The 20,372-nt window shown below is 39.5% G+C and overlaps 1 protein-coding gene across 3 annotated transcripts in view; it reads right to left on the reverse strand.

The window, feature by feature from the left end:
- The window catches only part of RAB3GAP2 (RAB3 GTPase activating non-catalytic protein subunit 2), a 38,951-nt gene extending 18,867 nt beyond the window's left edge, over window positions 1-20,084 (reverse strand). Inside the window, exons 1-13 of one of the 3 annotated variants that reach the window (XM_072331916.1) lie at window positions 19,908-20,084; window positions 13,299-13,363; window positions 10,115-10,238; window positions 8,771-8,852; window positions 6,727-6,774; window positions 6,541-6,616; window positions 6,294-6,395; window positions 5,113-5,212; window positions 3,912-4,010; window positions 3,027-3,175; window positions 2,033-2,112; window positions 1,829-1,918; window positions 966-1,105 (exon numbers count right to left, since the gene is read on the reverse strand). In XM_072331916.1, the coding sequence (XP_072188017.1) occupies window positions 966-1,105; window positions 1,829-1,918; window positions 2,033-2,112; window positions 3,027-3,175; window positions 3,912-4,010; window positions 5,113-5,212; window positions 6,294-6,395; window positions 6,541-6,616; window positions 6,727-6,774; window positions 8,771-8,852; window positions 10,115-10,238; window positions 13,299-13,363; window positions 19,908-20,025 (1,273 nt within the window). In that variant the 5' untranslated portion in view covers window positions 20,026-20,084. Of the gene's footprint in view, window positions 1-965; window positions 1,106-1,828; window positions 1,919-2,032; window positions 2,113-3,026; window positions 3,176-3,911; window positions 4,011-5,112; window positions 5,213-6,293; window positions 6,396-6,540; window positions 6,617-6,726; window positions 6,775-8,770; window positions 8,853-10,114; window positions 10,239-13,298; window positions 13,367-19,907 lie in introns of all 3 variants that reach the window. The other 2 variants (XM_072331917.1, XM_072331915.1) reach the window with 2 other exon arrangements.
- Between the last annotated feature and the right edge of the window lie 288 nt (window positions 20,085-20,372).

The following is a 20,372-nucleotide window of genomic DNA, read 5'->3' on the forward strand; positions in this document are numbered from 1 at the left end:
ATTCTTTAGGGTACAGAAATTTAGACGTGATTAGGATTTAAACTGTGCATCTCCAGCCAGTAGCCAGACTCCAGTTAAAAACTAGGCTATACATTTAGAACCCATCAGGACACCTCTCTGCAGAAATGCTATCAGAAGTAACAAGTCCCTCTAGGAGAAGTCAAAAGAAAATAAAACCCATCAGGTCTGTACTTTCCAGCATTACAGCAATGGAAATACTCCAGATCTTTCTTCTGAGAAGCAAGTGTCCATATTTCTTAAATTTCAAAACAACAAAAAAGAAGATTTGGGGAAGAAAACTTGCATAGTGTGTTAGAGTAGAATGTAAATTTCATTCATATGTTTTAATTATTAAAATGCAATTTTTAGTAAACCAATAAAAATGTCCATTTACTCTCTGAGTACTGCAAGTTCTTTACCCTATCACAAACTTCCCTGGGGGAAAAATAAAAAGGCAGAGATGTTCCTAAAACATCACTATAAATGATGTAATTGTTTTTACAAGTATGAATGACTATTCTAAACAATAAGCAAAATTTGAATGGACAAAACAAGTCTATAACAAGATATATTATACCAGGAAGGTTGCAAAGTCTTCAGAACTCTATTAACGAGAAAATATACGGTCCAAAATATTTAATTCATGGGGTGTAATTTGCTTAAAAAACAGAACTATTTCACATCTCAACAGCTCCACTCAAAGCCACAGGAGGGAAAGGCTGGCAAGTGCATGTCTGAGAACCAGAAAAACTTGATACTCTGGCACTACAACTTAGATAATACAAAGCTCTCAGTAACAATGAGAAATAAGTCCAAGAACATTAGAAAACACTATATAATACCTACAAGCTTCAAACATGAATAGCAACTTAGATCACTGAAAAACACTTGGAATTCCAAGTCTGAAAATAAGAAGCCACACTGTTTTGAAATATTATTTGCTATATTGACATATAATATCATACCCTTCCACATGCGAATTGCAAGTCCTCTTGTAACATCCAGTAAAATAACTCTTCCGAAGTCATCTGTCACTGCCGCCAAAGTGTTACATGGAGAAAGACATATTTTTTCACCATGACGACGGGAATCTGGAATTCCAAACCTAGAAATCAAACAAAATCACTGGATACATTTTTTCTTTCTTCAGAAATATTAAAGGATAATAGATTAGCTTTTCATTAAGGTACCAAAAAGACTGGGGTAAAATTAAGAACAAACAATGATCAAGTTTTCGTGCTGTCTACTGAGAGAAGCAGAATTATCTTGAAGGTCTGTTAATACCCTACTGAAAACCAAAACTGCCTTGTGAAGCACTGTCAGACAAGACAGAATAAGATAAGCCCTCTTAATTCCAAATAGCCTTGACCATACTTCAGGGAAAAAAACACAAGAAAAAAAATCAACCAAAGCATTGTTACAACCTATTTCTCCCATTCTCCTCTCTCATTATCCTACAAGGAATCAGTGAACCTCCTAATTTTTCTGATATAAGTTATCATCAGCAGTAAGCACCTCACACAGTTTCTTTGAAGTACTTCAGTGATAAATTCCAGGTGATATTAAAGTATTTACACTGACACTGAACTATGCAAGCTGTTCTTTCATGTCAACAAGTATACATTCTTCTAGTTGAAAAAGATGAGTAATCTGCATAGGATGACTAACTGAAATGAAACAAAGCCTAAAACAAATGACCTACAAACTACTAAATTTGTTTAACATCAGGAAAAACACACAGGTTCATCAGTTATGCACCTTTCAGAACCATTTAAATAATAAGGAACACAACAGCTTTACAAGAATTGAGACAGGATATCAAACTTGCCTCACTGCCAGTGGGGTTGCAGGTTCAACTTTTGGTTTCTGTTTTTGGACAGGCTCTTCCTCATGTTTGCTCTTCCAACCAAGCCAGCCACTTGCAATAAAAAAAGGCATTAGGAGAATTATATTAACAGTTCTGGAAAAAATATCTTAAATTATTACGTAGCTACTAAAACACATAACTGAATATAATCTTTTATTTTATTACCTGGCAGCATGAAATAACGCTGAAGTCAGTTTACTCGCAACTGCTAAGGCAACATGAGACAACAGTGGCTGTGAGCTACCCTGGAAGGAAGAAAAGTGTTTAGGTAGTCAAGAAACAGCCGTGATCTACCCTGGAATGAAGAAATAGTGTTCACAATGCCAAGAAATAGTTCTTACACTGAACTTAACTGCAGAATAGTTTTTCAGGCCTCTTACGGACTTTCAGCTCAGAAAGCATAGCTTTAACACTGCAAAATTTTAATTCACTGCCCCCAGCAAAGCCATTCTGACAGCTCTTTACCATTTCAAAAATCCTCCTGCAAGTCACTGGTAGCTGAGTATGTTTGTCTGCAACAGAAGTTAAAGAAACTCTGTGTATGATTTACTATGGAGAGTTATCTGGTGTATGGCTTTGATTTCCTTGCAAACACAAATCTTAGCAGTTTTGTCATAATCGCACTGCAGAAGCAAGCATATGTATATAAAAATTCCAATTCCAGCATTTCCAATCAGCTTCTGACCCCAATAAGGCGAGTAGTTTGAATGTACAAGACATACACAACTACAATGGCATTCTTTTCCTCCAACACATGGGGGGGGAAAAAAATCATAAAAAAACCCTACCAGGAAGCATAAATGTATCATAGGTATAATTAAGCAAGAGTTGTAGTTCTCTTCTATGTGCAGTGGTTCCACTTGTGCATAATGAAAGACCAGAAAGCCTCCAAAAATCCTTAAGACACATGTGAGCACAACCATAATCTAATAATTAATAAATAAAACCTCAAGTTACCCAACTGGCAATAAATTAACAAATAATTGTGACATTTGTTTTGAGCTAAGGAATTAATTTTCTCAGTGACAGAAACCAGCAGACATTAGTCTCCAAATGGTTCAATTTTCTGAAGATCAAAATGAATGTAAGAATACCTATGCAGAGATGAGAAGAATTCATTGTTCAAGCAGCTTCAGCAAGTCAGCTTTGTAGTACATACCTCCAGGGCAAAAAAGAAACCAGTGAAGGGATTGGATCCAACAGTAACATACTGAGACATAGCAGGTGGGCTGTTTTTTATAGCTGCATTATATCCACCTATATTGGAGGCAGTCTTCATTTGATCAAAAGGAGATAGTGTCATAATGCCTACAAGAACCATAAAAGTGAGTGTCTTATACTTTTAGAACAAAAGTACACGATTGATTTAAGTCTAAATACATTCCTGCCTTGCTTTCTTAATTGATCAGATAACATTTGGAAGGGAGTAGCCCTAACCACACTAATTCCAAAAAATACAGCAAAAAACCTAATGTATTTTAGTTAATTAAATGGTTAATTAACATGGTTAACAAAATCCACTTCACTTGTGTGCTGAGCACCCTTCCAACTTCATGTTTTTAAGAAAAGATGGAAGAGTAATGAAATTTACTGTCTCACATGCATCTGCAAATTCCTAAGGCGTTTAAGACTCTAAGTGTATAGAAGTATGCTGGTCTCTTTTGGAAAGCTACAATTCCAAGTTTTAGTTTCTTGATATGCTAAAGCATACCAGTATCAGTCTTCGTTTGCCTGCCAGATAATGCTTTAATCTGGCAGAAACAAAACTGCATCTATCTAGTCTCTGTTGTTTCTTATCAAATGAGAGGACAAGACAGCTAGAGCTGCCTCCCTTTCTCTCTCCTCAAACTGATCAGAGAATGCTTAAAGCAACTAGAAGTACAATACACTCCTAGTGATGGTTCATGAGATCATTCACTACGTCAGTCTTCTCCCACTTATTTCTACCCAAACAGTACCACTAGTAAGTGCTCTCACTCCAAGTTTAACACTAAAACATTCGATTTCATTCAAACCAAAAATATGAAAACACACAAATGCTTACCAACACTAGCATGGTCAACAATTGTATCCACGTCCTGCAAACCCCACTTCTTATAGGCTAGAGGTGGTGGCTGAACGTTCTCATTGCCAGATGCTGCAGCTGACAAAAATTGATAAGCACACACAGATAGAATAATAGGAAGAAATTGATGGGAACCAAAGAATAACTTAATGTTAAATTAACATACATTTCAATAGCTGCTGAGGTAAAATGACATTTTGAAATACTTTCCTTAATTGTAAGTGTTTTAGTTTCATTAACTGAATAGAATTTCACAATGTCCATCACAAATATACTTACTATTAACAGTTCACAAATTAAGTATGGCTTACTATTCTGTACGAATTACAGAAGGCCACTACAATTTATTTCTGTGGTCTAGGTACATTTATGTGGCAACTCAAGCCAAAGAATTACTTTTAACAAGATGTTGCGATTTAACATGGCTAAGCACCACACAACTGCCACTCACCTCCCTCACAAGGGATGGTGAAAGGAACTGCATGAGTTGGGATAAAGACAGTTAATAGGTGAAGCAAAAGCTGTGTGCATAAATAGTCAAACAAGGAATTCATTCACCACTCCCTACCAGCAGGCAGATGTTTAGCCATTTCCAAAAAGGCAGGGGTTTGTCACACAAAAAAAGGCATTTCAGAAGACTAACACTAGTCTGAACATCCTCCCCTCCTCCTTTCCCCCAGCTTTTATTACTGAACACAATGCCATATGGTGCAAAATATGGTCAGCTCTCTTGGTTGTTTCCCCTCTCAAGTTCTCATACACCACAGCCTATTCTCCAGCAGGGCAGCACGAGAAACAGAAAAGGCCTTGACGCTGTGTTGCTGTGTCCAGCAACAGATAAAACACCAATGTATTATCAACACTGTGCTGTTAAGAAATCCAAAACAGCATAATATGAGCTACTGTGAAGAAACTTATTTCTATCCCAGCCACAACCAGCACACAGTACTATGGTGAGAATGTTCAAAACAGTTAATGACACTCAGACAACTTGTGCTCTATGGACATTTGCTGTGGTATAAAGAATTCCAATAAATGCAAGAGATGCCTCCATATTAAAGGACAAGCAAGAAAGATTCAAATTTTACCTTGACTTGATATCTGTTAAGTGTATGTAAATAGTATTTCACAGTACATAAAATAAAGAGACTCAGAAATATAAACTTAATCTTAACCATACCTCTTGCTACCTGGTTGCGACATGCACGCAGGGACTGAAAGAGACTGAAACCATCAATTGTTACAATTGCTGCTGGATACAGGATACTCAGCTCTTCATTCTGTAGAAGAACATTAGAGAAGACAGATTAAAAAGAAAAAGGAGAAATCACTGTGACTGTCATAACACAGTAGCTAGAAAATAAGCTGTTAACTACATGAAGGCAAGTACTACATCCAAAGAGTTAATTCCAAACAAGTCCCAGACAAAACAAGCCCCTTAGGCTGAACTACAAGAACTAAGTGTTAAGCTGTCCCATATATAAACAGTTATTTATGCCTGACATTTTGCCTTCTTCCAATGACTCTTACGCTTGCTTAATATATTTTATGGCTTAAGGAGAACATGTTACATTTACAGTAGCTTGTGAAGACCACAGAAAATCAGGCCTAACCAGAATACAACAATGTTTTATGAGCCAAATTATGTAAGTGGATTAGTACTTGCATTAGCACTTAGGCATGAAAATATTAATTTGGTCATATAAATTCAGGATTCAAATTCCTTAATGTTTCTGTATTTCAAAACTGATCTCAAAACATCATGCTAACATTGCACAAACATAAAACAAACTCGGAGATGTCTTTAACCTCATTAGTTTTCCACACACAGCATGCCAACTCAGCCAAAAGCAAAGAAAGCTGGCTTTTCTACTAAATAGCTCGAGCTCTACAAAAACCTCCTCTGTAGGAAACACTCATTATGACATGCAGATTCTTAGCACTCTCACAAACATTGCTTTAATTTTTAGCTATCTTCTCTGTGAAAGAATATAAATGCTTGTGAATGCATACATATAGCTCCTGGCACCTATCAAGTTTTGTTTTTTCCTTTCATCATCAATATGTTATCATATTTTGTGAACATAAATCAAAAAAAATAGGAAATGAATGAAGCCCTCTTTTGCGATGTCACAACAAACCTACAGAGCAAACTAAATGCTATTAATAGCAAAAGAAATGCTGAATCCTCCTCAAACTACACAAGCAAAAATAATTCTAGAACAAGAAATCCACAGTCTCTTGCAAGGAATTTTCTACCCATGAAAAAAACTTTGTAAAGGACGTAGAGGATTCACAGAGAAGACTCCCTTCCATACCCCTTAACACTGCCACTTCGCTTTTGAAATAATCTGACAAAACCTGTTCTGTGACACCAGGATGCCTGGGAATTTCATAGGTTCTGCACTTAAGCTGCAGGACAGGATCTTCATTTAAAAGCTGTGCAAGAAGCAGTACTCCACTCTAGAAGAGAAAGAATAACAAGTGTGACCATTAGTGTCCTTTTCCTCAGGAAATGTAAAAAACACCGTCTGTGTAATTAGATGTTGTTTAGAAATAGATTTATTACAATGGCTTTCTTGTGGGGTCACCATGCTTAGAAACATACCTCGGTGTAAAAACGAACATAGCCAGAGGTGAAGCCAACCACAATGCAGGTCCAGTCAGGACGACCTGTAGAGCTCCTGTTTCATAAAGATACACTACAAGTTAAAAACGAATCCTGCTCTAAGTCATAAACATACAAAGGCGTAATGTAAGGAAAATGCATATTCATAGGAATATCAATCCTTACCTCTTCTGACTTGCCAATGGGATACACAAAACACTACTCACACATTCACTAGAAACAGAAAGATAAAAGTATTAGGCATATTTTATCCTCCAGTTGTAGAAAGATGTTGTGTAGAAAATTCTTCTAAGTCAACATTTGTAATATATTAACAATATAGCAATGCAGAACAGAATTCATCAAGCTCAAACTAGAAAAGGCAAAAAAAGAAAACCTTCCTTTTAAAGCCAATTTGAATTACAAGGTCATATAAGTACCTAAACAGATCCTGCAACAAGTGCTTATTACATTTTGTTATTGCTCTCCTTCATCAATCAAGACTGATCATTCTGCCAGTACTCTCAGTAAAGATTCACTGCTTAAAAAAGCCCAGCCAATACTACACCTAAACCACCCTTCTCAAAATACAGTTCTGAAATACATTATGTAACCAAGTAGGTTTTTACATCCACTGTACTCATCATTATAACTTGATAACATCTCAAGAAGTAACCTGGTCTTCCCAGGTAATGGAAACTGAGCATGGCAGGCACATCATGCATGAGACAAGCAGAGGGGCAGGACTCAATATCTCATATCAGAAACTATTTAGCTGCTTCTCCAATGGAAAGCTTAACACTGTCTAAGGAAACAGAAGCAGTACAAAGATTTTATGAAATACCATTTAAATTCAAGAGGACATCCTGAACAGCATTTGAAGCATAAAAGCTTCCAGTGCTGCTGATTACTTGCATTTCAGGCCACCTCCATTCCATAACCAGGCTAGACAATTACAGAAAAAAATTTCTAAACACAAGTTTGATACAAGTTGCAATATAACCACAATAAGTAGCAATTTCAATGAAATCTCATCTTTAAGAAGAAAGTTTAGCGGCTTTACAACAATATCAGTTAAAGACAGCTCTGGGCAAAAAACACTGCAAGCCTTTAGATAATCTGACAGCAACTGAGCACCCACAGATATAGAACCCTCACCTTCAGGAAACACTTGCAAGCCTTAAATCAAGCTGTAACAAATTTAGCTGCGTCTATCTAAAGAAAGCCACCCATTCCACAGCAGAGCTCAAAGAACAGTACTAAGTCTCCAAACAGAGGGATTTGTTCATTTGCTGTGGAGTTGGTTTGTTTGGAATAGAAGATGACATGGTAATTTCAGCAGTAGAATGGGGAAAAATCCTGAAGGGACACATTACAAAATAGTTCAAATTCACTGCAGCAGCAGGCTTACTCATACAGATTGGAAAACGTCTGATTAATTCAGCACCTCCTGCAGCATAACAGAAGGCTGAAGCCAACAGGCATGCTCAAATGCAGACAACTCAAGACTGCAAACTTGATAATGAAATCCAAATCCTACTCCATATGGGAGATTCCAGAAAGTGTCAGTCTGGTTATTTGAAGACAGATCTAGCAGAAATTTTGTATAAATACCAAATGTATTTCCAGTGTAAATTTTCTAACTGCTCTAAATGACTTAGAGCACCAAAACCATTTCTAAAAGTGGCAAAAGCAGGTAAAAGGCTATTTACTTTAGAGGTCACAGATAAAATTCAGTTCACCTGAAAAGATGAACACAAAAAAGCACATGAATGTTGCTCACCACTTGTGATTTGGACTGACTTCTTAACCAAAGAGATCTTCATATTTACTTGAGAGTTCCAGAAATAATCTTTTCATTTTCAGCTTCATACACTTCCAGTTGCAACATTCCCTACCAAAGTTCCATCTCTGCTCTAAAAGTAGACTTTCAAAAAGCATTCTTCTAGTACTCATAAAAAGCTTGATAAGCCAGATTTGTTCTGAATTTCTAATCTATATGCAAATACGTTAACTTGCACAGACAGCATTCCTCCTACTTTATACGAGCATGTCCTGAGACACATTACCCATGGATGGTGACATTTGCAAAGTTCATCCAGATTACTCAATTCCTGTTTTCAATGTACAAACGTATGGAAACATAAATGCACTTTCAAAAATAAAGTTACATTACAAATCATTAAATAGAAAAACAATGTTTTAACCACAACTACATTCCAACACCTACCCTTCTTCAACACTCAGACAGCCACTCCAGCCAACAGCATACTGCATTTCTTCTTTTCCCTTGTCACTCTGCTTCCATTTAGCTATGATTAAAAATAGACACCATCTATAAAACCGTAATGTCTTACATCTCACAGAATTCTACTCCTAATCGCTCTTACCATAAAATCTTATCAAACTTAGATTAAGCACAAATGACATACCTTGAAGACTAAAAAGAACATAATTTTCACTGGCTTTTCTAAAAAACTCCTTTCTCCGTACAAACTTGCATAGAACAATATACTACTAAAATCATTCTGAAATGTCTAATTTTGTTCAAAAAGTTACATACAGTAATACCCACTCCATTAAATTTTAAAAGGTCCAATTAATAAAACAATCTTTAGTAGAAGAGTACTAAACAAATGCAAACTTCTTCAGGGATGATCACTGAAGCTTTAACAAATTACAAACGTTAACCCTGAGAACATGGAAATCCTACACTAAGTCTGGCAAGTTAATCAGCACAGTGCTAGAAAACGCTACACTTTCCTATTCAGGGTGCTACTACAATTGACACATTGTTTCATCAACTTCCAGTTGCAGATAAACAACTAAGAAAACTATCACTGTGTCATTTGAAACCTAAAGTTTAAGACACAAGGACACTTGGGCCACTGTGCAATATAGTTACTGCTGAGCAGTTCAGCAGCACACAAGCTAAATCATCTCCTTACTGTTGATGCAACAGGAACTTTCTGAGGACCACTACTGTCTTATCTTCTCTGAAAAATTAGCAACAAAGGTAATTAGGCAGATCGCATTAAGTTGGTATACTGCAAATGTTATTCTAACTCCTTTCTTTTAAAGCCATACTCATTACTCCTATCACTACACTCCCCAATAGAGTCTCTGTACATCTTTATTGCAGGTCCCCTTGAGGTAATGGAAGGCTACTGTAAGGTATCCCCAGAGTTTTCTGTTCTCCAAGCTCAACAATCCCAGCTCTCTCAGCCTCTATACACTTGAGATGCGCTTCAGATCTCTGATCATTCTCACGACCTTCCTCTGGACCTGCTCCAACAGCTCCATATCCTTCTTATTTTGGAGGTCCCAGAGCTGGATGCAATACTCTATGTGGGTTCTTACAAGGGCAGAGTAAAGGGAAAGAAGCACCAACTTATGTTCATGTACCACCAACTGCAACTGTTAATGGCAAAAGCAACCAGGCCATTGCAAGAAGCTGGCTCTTCAATTTTTATATATTTCTAAGGACAACTCCAGAAATAGGGGGAAAAAATAAATTTTGCCCTAACTACTATTAAATGTATAAACTTACATACTTAGCAGTGCATATACTTACACACTAAAAAGACTGCCTTCTGCTCATTAGCTATTACCATCAGGTCATTTGTTGGTGACAAGGACAACACGCAATCTTGAAGCCAGTAATTCCTCTGGTTCTTGGAAGCAGATTCTTCTTCTTCCTACAGGTAAAGCTTTAGTTAACATACGCAGTGATTTTTAAACACTCAAATTAACACTTTGGCTTAATCTCAATACCAGTGCTGAATGCACAACCACCTATCAAATTGCTAGAGCACAAATTTGATTGAAAAAAACCACGATACACAAAAGGCATCAACCTTACATTAATTATATCTGCAGGTCTGCAAGTGAGTAACAAAACTGCATTTGCTTGGAAGAAATGCAAGTTTCCTCCAGAGAAAAGCTGCAGGAAGAATTGACAGAACACGCTCATGATTGCCTGTTACATTCATTTTCTTTCATAATGCCGCAGCATAAAAAAGTCACTTTGTATACAGTAGAATCAACAAATGTACAGTTAGCAGAGTGGTGTGGTTAGGATGGTATTTTACAGGTTGTATAATTAAAAAGATTATCACAGTGGAAAGAAATAATCAAAGCTAAATGAAATGCTCACCTGCTTCCTAGGCTCGGAGTATGAAACTCCAAAGGAAGTAATCTCCAGAAAGAGATCCTTCCCCATTGGTAGTCAGCCTTTAAATGGGGTCTAGGAGAGGTGCAGCCAGGCTCCACTCCTTCTGATCACACAGCTGAATTGCCTTCACCTGTGCTCCCAGGGCTGACCCAGTGCTTGCCTCAGGAGTGGTTCAGGCCATGATTCAACAGTTCCCATACATGCACATAAAGAACATGTTGAATGTTCATCATCTGGTCAATATTAGCACAGTACGAATACTGTTATAACTACCTTTGTCCATGCTATCACTTGATTCATACAAGGGAATCTTTTTTTCATATCATTCTTGTCTGTTTACGGACGCCAAATTCTATAGTAATACTTTTTCCTCAATTACACTGGGAGCCAGGATTGTAATATTCATTTTGGCTTTTCCCTATTACAGTTCAAATGCGGCAAAAGCTTTAGAGTATACTTACTAGCAAACCACATGGTTCACAACAAGCTATACATCTCAGTTAAAACTAGCTTCAACTCAACTAATTATAAGAAACATATGAGGATTAAATGCAGAACTGTTTTCACCTACAATTCCCTACCATGCTGTAGCAGGAAACTGCTCTAAAACTAAAAAATACATATATGTATGTGTATATATGTAGAAGCATACTTTAGACACCGAAGCACTGGGCATGGAACAGGCTGCTCAAGTCAGTGGTTATGGCACCGAGCTGCCATAGTTTAAGGGGTGTGGACAGTGCTTTCAGACATACGGTTTGGATTTTGGGTGGTCCTGTGTGGAGCCACAAGTTGGACTCAGTGATTCTTGCGGGTCCTTTCAAACTCAAGATATGCTAAGATTCTATGAAATGCTCTAGGAAAAGATCAACTACAATTCAGTTTCACTTGCTGAATCTACCAAATTACAAAAGCTTATGACACTTGTAATAAAAACATGACCTGATAAATTCACTTCATTGAAATGGGAGCTGAATATCCACCCTATTTGAGAGTTTTTATGCTTCCTTTTATTCCCTGACATCAGCATGGGAGTGACTCATCCCTCAGAGACACCATGCTCATTTAAACTTTTCACCTCAGCTGTAATCTGTTTTCCCATTCAAGTAAAAAGTTAAAGATTCTGCCGCACTCTCTGGGCATAATTCCTGCACACTGAGATAAATACAGAAGATAAGCGGGTTTGTTCTTCTTTTTTAGCAAGGCAAGGTCTGGATTCTTCAACCTACCCTATTAGCTCTAATATGGAATTTAGCAAGAAGTTTTCTTCAGATGATTCATTCGGATGCAGAGGATTCCTACAGAGACAGCTTCCCTAACATCTTATGCAAGTCATCCTGGACAGCTACAAGTCTCAGCCTCAACACCAACCCCAGACTAGATGCATTATTCTCAAACACACTCATTGGAAGAGAGATGTTTTTCCTCCCTGTAAAGAGCAACAGTGCAGCCCTCATCATGCTTGCTTAATTTCATCTCCTCTTTAACACCACCCATACATCACAACATAAAGGGAGCACTGTGTGACCAGCAGAAAGGTATTTACATCAGTGCTTCAGGATTACAGACTGGTTGATGGCCATAACTTCACTGTCATGAGCAGGCCCCCAGAAGCCACCATTCAGACAGCTACTAAGAGCAAGGTATAGAAATATGATCTTTCTTGATACCATATCTAAATAAAGTTAACTACTCTTCCTTTTTTCCCCTCAAAAGCTAATTTTAGGCACTTGTTTCAAGTGAAATTAAAGTCTAAGCATCTTTTTTTTTTTATTTTTAACCATTATGCTCTTCCACTTTTATCCAAATCTGATGCATTTCCAGCATTCCTCATCCCCCCATGAATATTTTGGACTGTCATTTCCTAACCACACAGGCAGCTGCAAACCATTAAAGCTGACACAGAGGACACAGCATGTAATTACATCAGCTTACATCGTTGTTTTTAGATTTCTGGTAATGGCAGTTCCCAACATTAGTTATATATTGGAATGACAACCAGCAAGAGAAAAATGAGAGATGCGACTCATTCAAAGCAATGCAAAAACAGACTGCAATGAAAGACATCCATTATCAGGTAGGTGCACTCAGGTTTTTAGATAGGTTCTAGAAGATCATATCAGTCCTCTTAAGAAAATAATCAGTTGAGAATTAAGATGCACACACTACTGTGACGTGGATAGCAAGGCAATACTCGCATCATTCCAGCCTTCCTCATTCTACAGCATGAAATTCTGATAAACCCAGCCCAGTCTTACCCACAGATTCTCCCATACACTCTCAAAGTGAATTAAAATGAGGAATAATGCATTTCAGTACTGGAATTACTACACTTTACAATGCATTCCTCTACTACATCAGTTACATACTTAAGGAAGGCCTCTTGCAAATCACAGAATATTTTAATTCAGTGTTTATTCCCAGCACAATATTTTTACGTGCAACTATGAAACAGTTCTTCTAAGAGTCACCTGGATTCTGAGATTAGATGTCTGAATTTGTCCCTCCACAGTAATTGTTCAGAAACTGCAAGGAAAAATAAGACCGAAACGCAGAGACCTAGAACTCATGCATATGAACTTACAGGTTCTGGTAATTCTGCTTCATCCCAGGCTCCCCAGCCACCATCTTCCCAGTTTGTTGGTTTACCTGCTTTAAACAGACAAAGAAAACCAAAATAGTCACATGAATATGACATAAGCAAGGAAAAACACAAAGCGGATTGCTGGCAGTTGTTTTCCTTTTTTCACCAATGCACTGCAACTTTATTAGTAGCAGATACTAAACAAGCTCTACAGGATAAAAACAACAACAACAAAAAAAAACAACCATGAAGAGGTAGAGCTGGATTTCTTCCTATTTATCTCCACTTTATGAAAAAATAAAAAGAAAACAAAATCAAGATGTAACCTAAGTACAGTTTAGAAACAGGTGCAGCAACACCCGACAGACTGCGTGCAGAGCTCTGGGCCCTAACAGTTTACAGTGCCTGGTGCAACACATCCTTCAGCAGGGCCTCAACACTTTACCGAACAGATGATCCAAGCACTTTAGCCTTCTCTCAGTTTCTCCACAGCCCTTTCAAGGGAGCCAAGATAAACTTCTAGTTTGTGTCAGCAAGCTGAAACAACAGTAGCTACGAAGACCTAAGACCTTTCTGCAAAATTTAAGCTTTAGCCTGATTTAAAATTGTTACTACTTCAAAGACAACAAAAGTACAATCTTCGACACATTAGCAGGCAGCTATAGAGAAAGTAAGGAGACAGGATGCTCTCTCAGCACTTCAAGGATTCATGTTTGTGCCCTTGAGCATCATATACTGATGAAGGTCAGAAGCCCTGTAACATCATAAGAACCATGTGTGAACAACTTTGTGACTCTTTTTAGGTATGAAAAATATCTTCCTTTCCATATTGGTGTTATTGGTTTGTTTTTCAGTCAACTGCAGGACAAGCTGGTAGCAAGGTAAGTCCATTTTGACAAGAAATGACTGTGTACAAAGAAATTCACCTCTGAATACAGTATCTCCAAGGCCAGGACAATGCAGATTGGACTATCATTACCACTACTCCCTTACTCTACTTCTTTGAAGCCACAGCAGAGCTGAAGCTACAGCCTCCACAGGGAAAAGGAGCACACTGGCACTGCCTATTCACCTCTTGGCAAAACAGTGAAGGGGAAAGTTAACAAGACACTAATCAGATTCAGTTACATCATTCAGAAACTTCAAGGAAACCACAGGCTTACAAAATAGCTCAAACAAGCAGAGAAAATCGCAATTTGTAGAGAGAAGCCCACTTCTCAGCTGTCTTACAAGGGATGATGCATTGGTATTATACAACAACACTTAAAGTTCTTTCATCTAAAAATTCTGAATTTGACGGGAACTGAAGATCATATCCAAAGGTTAGCTGCATGCAGGCTGAAAGATGCAGTAAGACTACAAGCATCACTGTGATAGCTTAAAAATCAAGAATAGAGATTCATATTGATGTTACTGCTTCAGGTTTCTTTAGGCTTCAGGCATTTCCTGAGGAGTTCTTCCAGGAGTTTCATTAACTGATGTCATGGCTGCATGAACCTTAACAAGTTTAAGTATCTCATCTCAACCTAGTTTAAATGTAGCTTTAATCAAGCAAGGTTCAGTCATTTTGGACAACCAAACAGCATGAACAAGAATGTTTATACCAAGAACATGCTATTTCTCTAAAAACTCTGACCACTTTAACAACAAAATCAAACCAGAAAACAAAACAAATCTATAATCTGATCATGCAGATTTTTTTAAGCTTTTGTACCACTAATGGAAAAAAAACCTCTAAAAATATTTTAGCTTAAGAAAGAAGCATTCCACCAATGCTGTTGAGGTGTTTCACAAGACTGTGTATGACCAAATACCCAATACGTGAGTACCCTTTGTTAAAATCGAAACCTCTCCACCACCTTATGAAACGGGTGAGTCAGCCAGCTTACTGCATCATCGCCAATACAGAGCTGGCTGCGCAGTTATCTCAAGAGGTCTACCTATGTAACAACAGTCAAGCTCAAACACAAGACGTGGCTTTATGACTTTCCAGTGTACAAACAGACAAAGAATTACGGCATTTTGAATATGAACTGCAAGAAGAAAGCAGAAACCAACTCAATATTTAGTTTAAGGTAGCTAACCAAATTCTACTTCCATTTGCATTTATTATCTCGTGCCTTTACTGCACGGTTGCAGTGTAAGTGTTGTCACCTCTCAGATGAATCTAGATAGCTCAGAAATCCAGACAGACTGGAAAATGTGAGGTAATGGTGAGACATCATTCCTCTGGTGATGCTGCAAAGATCTCTCGCAGCTGTGACCTGCTCTGAAAGGCCCATATGTCCTCTAGCTTACAGCCATTACAAACTTACTCCTTTGTATTCACCCAGTATTATACAGACTGCCCCATGCACTTTAATGATATGCATTTCTCAAGCCTCTGTATGTATCCTTTCCATCCCTCCCGGCATTAATTCTGGAAAAATGGTGCCCTTATCCATATTAATAACGTCTCCTGTGCAAAGCAACTGAAATGGTGAATGAAGCAGGGTATTAAACAAGTAATTCATCTCAGAAATAATGGAGAGAGAGCCAGCAGGGGGGCACACCTGTAATACTTCAACCACAGCGCAGCATTATTCATTAGCGTGAATGTGTTGTCATAAAATATCCTGCAGAACAAGAAGATGGAGAACACATGTTGAAAACCAGAGCCCAAAGCTACAGTGATCAGAATAGCCCTACATACGTGGATATATCATATGTCTTATTCACATATAAAAGTCATGCACCAATTTGTTCCATGCTCGGATTTCACATGGGAAGAAATACCAGCTTCTTTTCTCTTCAGGCCAAGGAATTTAAGAACAATTTTACAACTTTCTGCTATTCAGTAATCACGGGACATTTATTCCCAAAGCTCCCCCTAAACTGGGGACTGCCAGACACATTGGGCTGCCTTGACAGCATTACTGGAAGCCCTTTTGCAGATCTGTACTATTCTTATCTTAAAAGAAGTAATAAAGAAAAAAAGATGACGTTCAAATTAAATGAGCACAGTGATCCAAAAAGAAACAAAAAACAGTTCACGCATTTCTTGTGACCATCTGAGGGAGAATGAATTGCTCGACTGCTTTAATCCAAGAAAAACAATCTGAATTTGATCCTGCACTACGTAGCTTTTTTTTCTAAATAATGCTGCAAATTCCCATGGTTTTCAGTCATAGATTATCCAAAAACAAAGTTGAAGGTAGCACGGCAGGAAGGAAACATCGTGAAACAACACAGCGCAGGAAACAAATGGAACTGATGACACACAAAACATAGCGCTTCCTTTTTCAAGTGGAAGCCACAGCTCCAGTTATCAGCCACAGCAAGAAAGAAGGAAGGCTACCCGCTAAAGATGTTACAGCAGTAAAAACAGAAAAACAACCAGAACAAAACAAACACCAACAGGCATGAAGGATAATTGGACAAAGTACTCTGACACCACTTCACCACGTGAATTGGGAGCACACCATTTCATCTGCCCCACATTTCAGAATGCACTATTACGTATGAAACATAATGAAGGCATAATCATTTTGATATTGTACAGAAGTGGCAAGAGAGGAACTGTAAATGTATATAACACAATATGGAGAGTAAGGATCTAATTAAAGAGGCAATACTAAAAAGTATCTTCAACAGGAAAATACCCAACTGATTGAGAGGCATACAGATGCACTTAAGAATCCCATAGCCAAATGCCATTTAGAAATTAATTTTGTAATGCTTTTTTTTTTTTAACCTTGTTTGAAGCTCTGAAATAAAAAGCCTGGCTTTCTGAATTTCTGAATCAAATTAGTTGGTCTAGATAAAGCCAAGTGTGTTAAGCACAATTCCAAATATGTGGTTTCAAGGAATGGGGCTGAAGAATGCTTTTCAGGACGTTGTCAATTTAACACTGCAGGGTTTTGGAGATGAGTTCCTCTACCAAGGTTAAGCTATGATTCCTATTGCAAAAATGGGCAGATTAGTGATACTTCTTAGATCCAGACAACATATATCAAGGTCAAAACATCCCCCTCAGTCTCTCCCTCATCCCCAGCCCCACCATAAAGCAAGCAGCAGTGTTTTGATGCTGTAGGCTGGGCCACAAACCACCCTGAAGTCACCTTCTTAGTACCACATGCAAGCACTGCTGCCTGGGGGCTCCCAACGAGAAATGATTTGAGGGTATGAATGTCATTCATGTAACGGGAGATAAACACATTAGTGAACTATGCATATCTGCACACCATGCAAGCACTGAATTTTTGGTTTTACTTCATGCCGACATCCCCAAATACCATCTAGCATCAGGCCTGCCTGACTACATCACTAATGTGCTGTAAAGTGGTTTAAAATACACAGTTCAAGTTCAGCATCTGCTAGAACAGAGATCCCCGATATCACTTTAAATAAACTGCAGATAAATTCCTCAAATTGTAATGACTACAGAAAACCTTAGAAATTTCCTGATCTGCCACACAAGTCAGCTGCTGAGTAAGAAAAATGACTGGATTAATACGTAGGTGTAAAAAAATAAAGGGAGAGAGTCAAAAACAGCAACTCAGAACGTAAGACCTCAAGATGGGCAGTGACGGCATTACCTACACCATCTCACCCAGCATAATACATTTCCAAACATCCTCACAGCTCAATGACTCACGTGCTTAGACTGCAGAGTGGCAGGAAAGCAGGCAGCAAGAAACAACGACTATGATTTCTGAAACAAATGTAAAGGGGAAGGAACCTTCCATTCCACACAGCCAAATCCATCTTTCTCCTAGCTTAAGATACCTACCCAACTTGCTCGTTTCTAACACAAGACACCTCTCCAAATTACAACGGCGCTCTACCTGATCAGAAACGAATGCACTGAGATGTCGTGCACCAACATGGCCTGTTTGTGTGCTTTAATTAATGTTGCTTTGAGGACTTTAACTCACTTTGAGCCAATAGCTGTCCACCACCAATCCAAAACGTGAATAAGCCTAAATGAATGGTAAAGAAACACTCAGTTCTGATATTCAGCCTTAATGACTAAATAAGCAAACACACAAGTCATCCCAAATAGAGCCTGATCATTAAAGAAGATGAACAGCACATTCTAGAACACGCAATCTCAATGCTGCTATCATTTTTCTGTGCTTCCACAAGTGAAATGCCTCCTCTTTTTACAGCTGCCATTTGACAGATCCACACAAACAGGAGCATCCAGAAGTTCCTTTACACCCATCAGTCTTGCACGTATTATCAAGTGACAGAGAAATACTTGAATTTCTTTCAACACGTACTTTTAGAAACACAGACTCGTTACAATCTTTAGCTTTTATCTTCAGTACACAACGGGCACTTAACAGGAAGCTAAAAGTTCCAGAATCCTTCCTTTAGATATCATTACCACTAAGAGATGAGCCATACGGAATCTGTGTGCATTTTTTGGAGTATCACAGGATTAAAATGAAAAGCTCAGTAGCAGAACATTACTGTTTTCTATTTGGAGTTTTGAATAATCAAAGATGCATGACAATCGAGATGAACTGCATAAAATTCTTCCAAAATTACTTCTTTCCAAGTGCACTTCGACAACAAAGTGTATTAAATTCAGCCATAAACACAAAAAGCAGCCAACAAGACTGAGCGGTAAATTAGTTACACTGTGTTTTGAAATCCTCACAACCTCTGTGCTGTCTTGCTCCTCCTAAATGTCTTAGATTTTTTGAATAAGCATCTCAGCATTCCCTCATAGCTCAGTTCATAGATGAAAGAACTTGAGAAGGATCCCGATCACCTTCTTCAAATGTATTCCTTCCACACTGTTGCCAGAAAGCCCAAAGAGTGTGCTGAAGAGTTAGTTTGGTCACCCAAATGAGAACAAAAGCAGCCACTCAGCGATCAGGCAGCAACCCACAGCAACAGTTAATGCCATTTCACATCTCTGTCTCCGTGCTGAGCCCTGGGTTTGTGTCTGCAGTCTGGGAACACAGCGAGCTCAGCTTTTCCAGACTAGATGTTAGGGAGTCATTTTTCACTCAGAGAGCAGTGAGGCACTGGCACAGCCCAGAGAAGCTGTGATGCACCATCCCTGGAGGTGCTTCAGGCAAGGTTGGATGGAACCTTGGGCAGCCTGAGTTGGGGGTCGGGGGCAGCCCTGCCTATGGCTGGGGATGGGGCTGGGTGGACTCTATGATTCTGACTGCCCCAAACTACACAAATCTGGCCTCCAGCTCCCGGCTATTTCCTTCGTGGCTTTTCCTGCTCTCATTGGAGGCACCACACTAACTCTTCAGCACGCTTACAGCCCGTTTTGCGATCTCAGACATGCGCACTGGTTCACTTTAAGAGACCACCCTCTAAGAGCTACACTCCTTTAAGTAGGACACCACAAACTTCCACTGTGAAGCCGGAGCCGCGCAGAGTCTGAGGAGCTTCGCTCACACCCACAGGATGAGGACGAGTGCCGAAGATCGGGCACCAGGAGCGCCCCGGCAGCGGGACAGCAGAGCTTGCAAACGTGGCACGCCCGGCCGGCACCGTCCCCAGCAGGCGGTATCCACAGCTGAGCCGGGCTGCCGCCCCACCGAGCCCCACTCGCGGGGCCGATCCCCAGCTCCCCCTCCAGCGACGAGCCGGACTCACCGCTCTCCCTGCCGTCCTTGCCGGCCGCGGCGCTGCCCTGTCGGCGGTGCGGGCACAGGAAATCACGGGCTGCCTCCAGATCCTGGAAGCGGCCGAAGGGGACCAGGGCGCACGACATGGTGCCACCGCGCCACCCGACCCGGAAGCAGTCGCCGCCTTCCCTCGCAGCTGGTGCCGCGCGGTCCCGCGCAGGGCGCATGCGCAGAGCCGAGCACACCACCCCCCTCGCCCCCCCGTACCTCACCCCCCGGTTGAGGCGCTGACTCGGTCTCACGTTGTGAGCTCTTCCACCATGGCTCTTGGTTGGATGTGACACCCACCAGTTTCTGTTCCATCTCTGGATACTGAGGCAATCCTCGTGGCAGCAGCGATGAGGGTGACTACGTGACATCCGTGCAGTGCTGACAGCTGCCCCACAGCCTCTCACCGGTGTTCCTGTAGGGTAAGGAGAAGGAAAGAGTGTGT

Source organism: Excalfactoria chinensis, chromosome 3, assembly GCF_039878825.1.
Source record: "Excalfactoria chinensis isolate bCotChi1 chromosome 3, bCotChi1.hap2, whole genome shotgun sequence".
In the NCBI taxonomy this organism is placed as follows: Eukaryota; Metazoa; Chordata; class Aves; order Galliformes; family Phasianidae; genus Excalfactoria; species Excalfactoria chinensis.